At 40.7% G+C, this 10,465-nt stretch overlaps 1 protein-coding gene across 2 annotated transcripts in view; it reads left to right on the forward strand.

Annotated features, from left to right (window-relative positions):
* LOC110502560 (inactive phospholipase D5-like) overlaps nt 1–9,448 on the forward strand; it is a 105,799-nt gene extending 96,351 nt beyond the window's left edge. The window contains exons 4-10 of one of the 2 annotated variants that reach the window (XM_090217043.1): nt 1,472–1,580; nt 2,614–2,738; nt 3,670–3,867; nt 4,802–4,938; nt 5,125–5,290; nt 5,471–5,561; nt 5,761–9,448. In XM_090217043.1, coding sequence (XP_090073169.1) covers nt 1,472–1,580; nt 2,614–2,738; nt 3,670–3,867; nt 4,802–4,938; nt 5,125–5,290; nt 5,471–5,561; nt 5,761–6,035 — 1,101 coding nt within the window. In that variant the 3' untranslated portion in view covers nt 6,036–9,448. The remainder of the gene's footprint in view (nt 1–1,471; nt 1,581–2,613; nt 2,739–3,669; nt 3,868–4,801; nt 4,939–5,124; nt 5,291–5,470; nt 5,562–5,760) is intronic. The other variant, XM_021580679.3, reaches the window with a different exon arrangement.
* The last annotated feature ends 1,017 nt before the right edge of the window (nt 9,449–10,465 follow it).

Below are 10,465 nucleotides of genomic sequence, written 5' to 3' on the forward strand. Positions count from 1 at the left end.
ATTTTACATGATTGGGAATATGCATCTGTTCGTCACCAATGTCTTTTAAAAAAGGTAGGAGCGTGGATCAGAAATCCAGTCAGTATCTGGTGTGACCACAATTTGCCTCATGCAGCGCAACAAATCTCCTTTGCATAGAGTTGATCACACTGTTGATTTTGGCATGTGGAAAGTTGTCCCACTCCTCTTCAATGGCTGTGTGAAGTTGTTGGATATTGGCGGAAACTGGAACACGCTGTTGTACATGTCGATCTAGAGCATCCCAAACAGGCTCAATGGGTGACATGTCTGGTGAGTATGCAGGCCATGGAGGAAATGGGACATTTTCAGCTTCCAGGAATTATGTACAGATCCTTGTGACATGGGGCCATGCATTATGATGCATGACAATGGGCCTCAAGATCTCGCCACGGTATCTCTATGCATTCAAATTGCCATAGATAAAATGCAATTGTGTTCTTTGTCTGTAGCTTCAGTTTGCCCATACTATAACCCCACCGCCACCATGGGGGCACTCTGTTCACAACATTGACATCAGCAAGCCGCTCGCCCACACGACCCCATACACGCTGTCTGCCATCTACCAGGTATAGTTGAAACCAAGATTCATCTGTGAAGAGCACTCTTCTCCAGCATGCCAGTGGCCATCGAAGGTGAGCATTTGCCCACTGAAGTCGGTTACGACTCCGAACTGCAGTCAAGTCAAGACTCTGGTGAGGACGATGGGCACACACATGAGCTTCCCTGAGGCAGTTTCTGACAGTTTGTGCTGAAATTCTTCAGTTGTGAAAACCCACAGTTTCATCAGCTGTCCGTGTGTCTGGTCTCAGACAATCCCGCAAGTGTAGAAGCCGGATATGGAGGTCCTGGGCTGGCGTAGTTACATGTGGTCTGCAGTTGTGAGGACGGTTGGACTTACTGCCAAATTCTCTGAAACGACTTTGGAGGCAGTTCATGGTAGAGAAATGAACATTCAATTCTCTGTCAACAGCTCTGCTGGACATTCCTGCAGTCAGTTTGTTCAGTGTAATTAGTGTCATGCCTAATTGCTCGCCTTGGCAGTTTGACCCGAAAAGGTGCCTCCAGGCTATGCAAAACGAATCGCTTTAGCCTGCAGCAATTTCCTGTGCTCCACTGAAATGTAACCCCAGTTTAAAAATGGACAGGGGACCTGAAAGTGTAACATGTTATTTCAGAGCATGGCTATGCTTTATGCTACCTGAATGTGTATACTCATGTGTAGGGGTATATCCCTGAATGTGTATACTCATGTGTAGGGGTATATCCCTGAATGTGTATACTCATGTGTAGGGGTATATCCATGAATGACGATTCGGAGGATTGGACACTGCCCGTATGTAATTTTCCTACCATGTTAGGAATTTTCTAAACATCCCTTATAAAACACATCCAGTACACACCAGAATGGGATGACCTATAGTGATGCTATTGATTGTGTTCTTGCTTACAGGGTCAGGCTATGCTGCAAAGACTGCAGGGGCTGAAGAAGAAGGGAATCAATTTGAAGATAGCTAGTGGAATGATCGACTCTGTAGAGCTCAAGAGCCTCTCTCGTCTGAGTGAGTCATGTTGTAACCCACATCAACAGAGTTACAGCTACATTTACTTTCCACATACAGTACCAGTCAAAAGTTTGGACAAACCAACTCATTCAAGGATTTTTCTTTATTTTGACTATTTTCTTAATTTGTTTGAGCCAATCAGTTGTGCTGTGACAAGGTAGGGGTGGTATACAGACGATAGCCCTATTTGGTAAGAGACCAAGTCCATATTATGGCAAGAACAGCTCAAATAAGCAAAGAAAAACGACAGTCCATCATTACTTTAAGACATTAAGGTCAGTCAATCCGAAAAATGTCAAGAACTTTTAAAGTTTCTTCAAGTGCAGTCCCAAAAACCATCAAGCGCTGATGATGAAACTTGCTCTCATGAGGACCGCCACAGGAAAGGAAGACCCAGAGTTACCTCTGCTGCAGAGGATGTGTTGCTGCATCAGATGACCTGGCCTCCACAATCACCCGACCTCAACTCAATTGAGATGGTTTTGGATGAGTTGGACCGCAGCATGAAGGAAAAGCATTCAACACGTGCTCAGCATATGTGGGAACTCCTTCAAGACTGTTGGAAAAGCATTCCATGTGAAGCTGGTTGAGATAATCACTAGACTGTGCAAAGCTGTTATCAAGGCAAAGGGTGGCTATTTTGAAGAATATCAAATATAAAATATATTTTGATTTGTTTTACACTTTTTTGGTTACTACATGATTCAAATGTGTTATTTCATAGTTTTTATGTTTTCACTATTATTCTACAATGTAGAAAATAGTACAAATAAAGAAAAACCCTTGAATAAGTAGATGTGTCCAAACTTTAACTTGTACTGTATATTGCCACTTTTTATAGAAAATAATGTGTATATCATTACTATTGATAGTGGAAATTACTTTTATTGCAGCGCATTCTTATGGTCTTGGCACTTACCTCGAGGAGGGATGTTACATCATGGCTCCCATCTTACACACAATACTAACATACATCAAATGTTGAGATTTCTATCTCCGTCATTTTCTGTGTCTTATCCCACCTGTGTAGGTGAGGTGCACTACATTAACATGACTGCCCTGACCAAAGGCTTCCTGCACTCTTCTTTCTGGGTGGTGGACAGGAAGCACATCTACATCGGCAGTGCCACCATGGACTGGCGATCACTGTCCACGGTATCTTAGTATATTCACTACATTATTTCACCTAGTGTACCTGTGTATATTTCTGTAACATTTTTACCCAATTCAATGAGACCACCTATGAGTACACCTCATCTTGACTATGTTCCATACCTTGATTACGTAAAACCTTTTACCAACCAATTGTGTACACTGTTTGATTTTTAGTTCTGATATTTGACAGGTATGTTGAGGCCACTGTGTACAGCCCTCTTCTCTGGTGATTTGTCCCATGACTCAGCAATAAATATTTATTCAAACACTGCTATTTACCCTAGGAGAACAGCATACATTAATTGGCTCAGGTTGCACAAGCATACTGAATAGGAAACAAATGCAACCTTATAGTTGGCAGAAAACTGAATTAATTGAGTAGGGACAAAAAGGAAATGTGGACATTCTTTCATGTGCTGCTCAAAGCTGGAAAAGTACAACGGTTCATTAAAGTGTGACCCCATTCATTGTACCTAGCCTGTCTATCTTTAGCACTTCTCTGAAATAAACCCTTGCTTGAAAAGGGCATCACTTGAAAAACCCAGTTGTGAGAGTGGATAGGAGAGGCCTGGTGATTGGAAGTGCCTGGAGGACTATTTGCCTTGTCCAGGGCCAGAAGAGGGTAGGGGAGGATGGGAGGGGTCAGGGCTGAAGAGGCTAGAAGCACTGAGCTGTGGAGGGGAGACAAGAACAAGGGAGAAGGGTAAATGGAAGTGTGGGGAGTAGGAGATGGAAGGAGAGGACAGAGTGGGAATGGAAGTAAAGGAGAAAGGGGGAAGGGAGAAGAAGAGGAGATGGGTGGAGACAGGGGGAAGGGAGAAGAAGAGGAGATGGGTGGAGAAAGGGGGAAGGGAGAAGAAGAGGAGATGGGTGGAGAAAGGGTCAAGTTGGGTGTGGGTGAAGTTCCTGTTGTTGCTTTGTTGTCTCTTAGATGAAAGAACTGGGGATCATCATCTACAACTGTAGTTGTCTGGCACTGGACCTGCACAGGGTATTCAACCTCTACTGGCAGCTGCAGTATAAGGACTTTGTACCGTCCATCTGGTCCAAGAGGCTGAGTGCCCTGTGGAACAAAGATGAAAACCTCCCACTTCTCTTCAACAACACCAAGGCTGAGGTCTTTCTCTCTGTGAGTGACATTCTCACCCATGGCTTTATACTTAAGGCCAGGAGTTTGTCCTTAAGATGTGACCTTATAACAAAGTCCTTGAGTTTTTCCATGTCTGGTTACATAGTCAGGGAAAAACTCATTCCGTTACTAATGTATCAATGTTTTTTTTATCATTCTGAGAGACAAGCTCATCTTTATATTCAATTAATTTATACCGTTCTGAGATTAGGAATTCTGTGGGTTTTTTCTTGCTAGCAATAAGAAATTGCCAATATTTATGGATATAATTTGCCTAGCGAAGACTTTTCTTGGCTCCAACCTTTTTATTAGTCCTGATATGATGTAAATATTTTCAACGTCCTCCCACAGTTGTAATAACTTTCAAGAGAGGTGACAATTAAAAGCAATTTCTTATACAGCTCGCTATAACTCATCAGTTCATGTTTTATGTATGCTGACTGGATGAAAGATGGCATTGCTTCCAACAGAAAACATGTGGTTGGCTCGCTATAAATCAGGCTTGCCCATCCCTTCATGTCGATTAACCTTTCTGAAATGCAGAGGAAGCGTCAATCATTGGCGCTATTGATAACAATCCATGTGAACCGTGATCTGTCATTGTTCTCATCACACACACCCACATTCTGCTTACACACAGAGAGGGGAGTGAGACATATCAAGAAATAAATAACACAGAGACAGGATCAGTTCTAGAGAGATACCAGTAGAGAGAAGGTAACGCTGCTGTTTGAATACTAATGACCTCTTTAGACATCATAATTTTACTCTTAGAGAGGCTGTGACAAAGATATGCTCCAAGAGGTGTGGTGATGATGATGACGACAATGACAATGATTGATTGCATCCACATTATATAGTCCTGGCATTGACATGAGGACCTCAGTTCTCTACTCTCCACTGATTTTAAGTATCTGTTATCATCTTGTGGCAGAGCTCTCCAGATGTCTTCTGCCCTAAAGACAGGACCAGAGACCTCGACGCCATATCCTATGTGATCCAAAAGGCCAAGAAGTTCATCTACATATCCATTACAGACTACCTGCCTCTCACTAACAGGAATTCTCACAGGTGAGCAATCTGTAATACTGACAGCACCTGATGATCTTATTGTTAGCATTGTATCACATGCCCATTTATACAACACAATGATAACTGATAGAATGAAACTGATAGGATAAAACTGTGTAACTGTGTGTATAATTACCAGTCATTACCAAACAGATAAGTGTTTGTAACTCTTTGTTACCTGGACAGATACTGGTCAAGTATAGATGGGATGCTTCGGGAGGCCTTGATCCTGAGAAACATCAAAGTGCGTCTGTTAGTAAGCTGCTGGGAGCAGACACACCCCCTGACCTTTAACTTTGTGTGGTCCCTGAAGACCTTGTGTATGGAGCTCCCTAACTGTTCACTGGAGGCTGTGAGTGTGCACCTACAATACATTATTGGACACCACACACCTACATCCTCATTAACTGGATACAAACTGTATAACATCATATTATAATCTCTACGGTACCTGCAAACCTTAAGTGCTGTATATCGTGTAAAACATATTCATCACTACTGCTAAGCCAGCCCTTCTGTGTGTTTTGTGCAGAAGTTCTTCAGCACCAGGGAGCAGAGAGATGGCACGCTACAGGGAATCAACCATAACAGATTCATAGTGACAGACAGTGCTGTGTACATAGGCGAGTTTACTTCCATGAGTTTCAGATGACTAATATGTATTTTTCGAATGAACGAATTATTGATTTGTTTATTCAATTATTGGCCTGTCACTGGTTGGTGGGTTGATTAGTTTGCTTGTGAGGTGGGTTGACTCTTTGGCTAGTACTTTTTAATCTATATTTCTGATTAATGCTTTGGCGGGTGTCTGTTGTCCCATAGGGAACTTTGACTGGGTGGGGAATGAGTTTATGTTCAACGCTGGAGCAGGCATGGTGATCAGTCAGGCAGAGGGGCTGAAGGAGAGGAACTCAACGTTGGTGGAACAGGTGAGGGCTGCGTTCCAGCGGGACTGGTATTCACGCCACACCATGAGCCTGCAGGCTAACAAGATCCCAGTCTGCAACAAGCACCAGCTCAACCAACTGGCACATCTCAAAATCACTCAACCACCAGAGAGCAGCGGGAGTCAGGAGAGTCCCAATGGCTCCTTCTGACTCCAAAGACATGTGGTGTGTTACAAGACTTTTATGCTTTAAGAGAAAAATAACTGTTTGAATGCTGAAATCGGATACAATTTACAACTTGTTTTTAGGAAATATTTGTTTTCTATCACGTCTTCTGTTTATTTCATCCTCTTTCATCCTCTAAGACATGGGCAGGGAACTGATGAAATAAATATATTTTCTATTGATTGCCAAACCTAAATATTGTTAATTGTTTAATCCATTTTACCAATAATGTCCTAATTTATCACAACCCTTTAAAACCCTCTCTGACCAAAACACGATTGGAGCAGCATGGACAGTAGTGTGGAGATACAGTATATCCTATTCAAATCTATACTCCAAGGATGTTTACCTTGTGTCTTCAATATTCGTTTTTAAAGTGCAGAATTCCTCCAGCCTCGACCAAATGAACAGGTGCCATTTGTCAGTTGGACAACAGCTGATCAAATGAAGCGAATGGGAAAATAACAGACAACTGCATGTCTTGATCTCATCTGACTCATAAGCTACTGACATCTTTCGGGTGTTTATTGTTGCAGAGTACAGACAATTATGCCCCATTGGCATCAATCTATTTTGGTATTGCATCTAAAATCCTGTTTTGGTCTCAACTAGAATGTATACTTGATTACGTTTAATATCACCATGCCAGGGGTTGATCTCGGAATCTTAACTCAATTTCCAGGATTATGATACATTAACTAATTTTAAGATTAAAAAAAATGTTGCATATTTTATTCTATTCTGTATATTGTCTTTGTTGTAAACACTCAAAAGGGTAGAAATAGATATGCATTCAACTTTTAATAAAGCTTTAGGCCTCTTGTGTTGTTTTAACATGATCAAGAAATTGATCTATTACTGAATTTTTCATGAAATTTACATTTCTGTAAAAAGGTGTCTTGCTTGCTTGATTATTTTGGAAAGTATTGAAAACCACCACTACAGAAACAAAACTTCCCTGGGCTTTACTTAGTTTGTAAATGGTTATGCTACCATACCACTGTCATATGCTGTCATATAATAAACAGAGAAACAGCAACAGAGGTCGATAGCACACTAACATTGGAAGGGGCTGAGCTGCCATTTAAGGTCTAAGGTATTCGTTTGGTCAAGTTACAAGACTAGACAATGATTTTACCTAATGGAATATTTGGTAATTGATTCCCAAGTTCTTCATGGATAATTGGGTTTCTTTCTGGTATAACTCAGCTGGATAAAGGTGTCTAACCAGTGGTACAACTGTAGCTCTCTTTGGAAGCAGATGTTGACTTATTTACCAGATATTGAAAAAACAGTTGTTGGAGGGGATTTCAGTCAGTAAGATCAATATCATGAATTTTTAAAGACTGCTAGACACCATTTCCAGTTTCCCCTAAGGACATGTTTTGAAATAAGACCGCATGCATTGCTTAACTTAACACTGACAGAGAAAATAACCACAGAATCTCATCACCCGCATGATACAAGCTTTGCACCTGATCATAAAAGATGATCAACTACAGGAGTTGTTAACATCTTTTAATGATTATGGCACGCCAATTAATAAATGCTGTATGTAATAGCCTATCTGTGGTGGTTGATGGGCATTATACTTATATTAATTGTAATGTCTTATATCTGTATTTTCATTGTCTTTTTACAGTAATATAATGGGAGAACACTTTCTCTATGGTTACAGACGGTTCTCTTTGCACATATTCTGTTTTCATTGGGGTTCTTTTATATCTGTACCTATTCTGATACAGGAAAAAATATTAATAGTAGACTGAAAAAATAACAATGCACTTCCTGAAAATATTTTGTCAGTGTTAACCAGAACATAAATGTAGCATTAAGCATTAACAAAGATCTATGATGTACACTGCACTTGTGCCAGACAATGTTCTTAAAATAGTTTAATCTGAGAGTAAATATATGTACAACAATTTAACCTTTAACTATGTCCTCTTATCTTATTAAAAAGAGGGAGTCAAAGGCATCTGACTGCTTTTGGTGCAACAGTCCAGAGTGGGCTATTTTGAATATTGTTTAAAGAGTACCTCAATATTGACTGTTTGGGGTGCTCTTTGTCACTTTTTAAAACTTATTGCTGACAAATCTTCAGTCACTGTATTACTCTTGATGTAGCAATGCTGGGATTAACATTGACATATTTTTTCATTTAACAGACGTTCTTATCCAAAGCGACATTTACTAACCTATACATCGAACCCATTAAGAACAGATCTCTCGCAAACCAAATTTGGGGTGAGTCCCAGATACAATCGATAAACTGCCCCTGACTAACTGTTGCCATCTAGAGTTAGTTTGAGGAAAGGCTATTTCTCTTACCTGCAAAACAGGCACAAAATATGTCTGAAATAATCAATTGTGGATTAGACAGATGTCCTACATTTGATTAGAATTGTCTCCTGTGTTGTTTTCTCAAGATGTTACATTAGATTGGTAAATCCACAGTAGGCCAACATGTCATAGGCTACTACTGACTGGTAAATCTGTTCATTAAAGGTATGATTGTAATATTAAAATATTAATTGGAAGGATACCACTGTGGTCAAGGTGACCACATAGTTAATTCCAAAGCACATTGCATCACATCACAACATTGAAGACGTTAATTTGACTACCGTCTATTACAGTACAATTACTGCCCTCTGGAGGACAATATGTCCCACCAATTGATTATACAGAGTATACTGAGTGTACAAAATATTAAGAACTCCTTCCTAATATTGAGTTGCACACCTCGGCCCCACAAATCGTTCCACCAGGGATGCTGGATCATGTTGACTCCAATGCTTCCCACAGTTATGTCAAGTTGGCTGGATGTCCTTTGGGTGGTGGACCATTCTTGATACACACGGGAAACTGTGAAATACCCAGCGGCGTAGCAGTTCTCGACACAAACCGGTGAGCCTGGCACCTACTACCATACCCCATTCAAAGGCACTTAAATATTTGATCTTGCCCATTCAGCCCCTGAATGGCACACATACACAATCCCTGTCTCAATTGTCTCAAGGTTTAAAAATCCTTCTCTAACCTGTCTCCTCCCCTTCATCTACACCAATTGAAGTGGATTTAAGTGAAATCAACAAGGGATCATAGCTTTCACCTGGATTAACCTGGTCAGTCTGTCATGGAAAGAGCAGGTGTTCTTAATATTTTGTCCAATCAGTGTACATTGTTTTGCATCTATTTTGCTCAATTTTGGCATACTCACTCCTTGTATGCCCTGCCTTTATGAACTGTATAGTACAATAGACAGAGCCTTCTTTTAAAATGATAGAATTTCAAAATACAAAAGGAATGTACATTTATTGTATAACCTTGTTGATGCCTGTATCGAATTGATACTTTTAATTTGTACTCTTAATAAAAAATGTTCTGACATTGAATTTTGGTTTTATTCAGAGTCTGTACATGTCACTGTCCAGTCCAACCTCAGTGACTATCCATTTCAGATTACTTGTGATTTAAACTGTGGGGGTTTAACCTATGAACTAATTAATCCTATCTCAAGAGTGGGGATGGTGAGGGCTCTCAATCCTGAAACTAGGCTAAGTATACTGACTCAATCAGCCTATTCAGGCATAGAGGGAGCTCAGTAGCCTCGTAATTAGCAGACTGATTACCGCCAGAGAGGAAGAGGCAAAGTGAGAGGCTCCACTTCCGTCAAAATCTGCCTACACAGAACAAGTGGGCACGGTGGTCTATGAGAGACTGCCGGATTTGGTCAACTGAAATTTGTATTGCTAATTTGCTGAGTGAGGGTTATTTGATCGAACAGAAGTTTCGTAACGTTTAGGTTGTTACAAATATACTGATATAAGTGGATGCATGTTAGTCTGAGTACCAGTCTCTTAAGCTAACATTCCACTCCTTGTTATTGCTTTGGCACATGACATGGAGTACAGGGAGTGGATTAGTTTAAGAGACTGGTACCCAGGTTAGACGCACGTGGCATCTCTGCAACTATTTTTTTCGTTTTTTCAAGAAAAACTTTTATATCGCAGTTGTTGATTCACACGCATATCTGGCCTCTCATTGGCTAGAATGTTCCCACCTGTTCCCACCTGATCTCACCTCCTCCCACCTGCCTTTTCCGCCTTTGCAACAATGTCTCCCATTGTTAGGGTGGACTATCTCATCCATTATATAGAGTATGGTCAGGTTCCCCTGCTCAGACGTTACATACATCAACCAATGGTTGCGTGCCCCGTTATCGACTGACATATTACTATTGCCGTGTTCACATGCAAGTCGGAACTAGGAAACTCTGAAATGTCAGACTTGCTAACTGGTTGTAGTTATACATGTGCCACGTTCAACCAGTTGGCAAGTCGGACATTTACGAGTTTCATAGTTCTGACTAGCACACAAACACAGCATATAACATAACTGTTAACTCTTTC

Source organism: Oncorhynchus mykiss, chromosome 23 (genome assembly GCF_057628025.1).
Source record: "Oncorhynchus mykiss isolate SJ-2025 chromosome 23, ASM5762802v1, whole genome shotgun sequence".
NCBI classification, from domain to species: domain Eukaryota; kingdom Metazoa; phylum Chordata; class Actinopteri; order Salmoniformes; family Salmonidae; genus Oncorhynchus; species Oncorhynchus mykiss.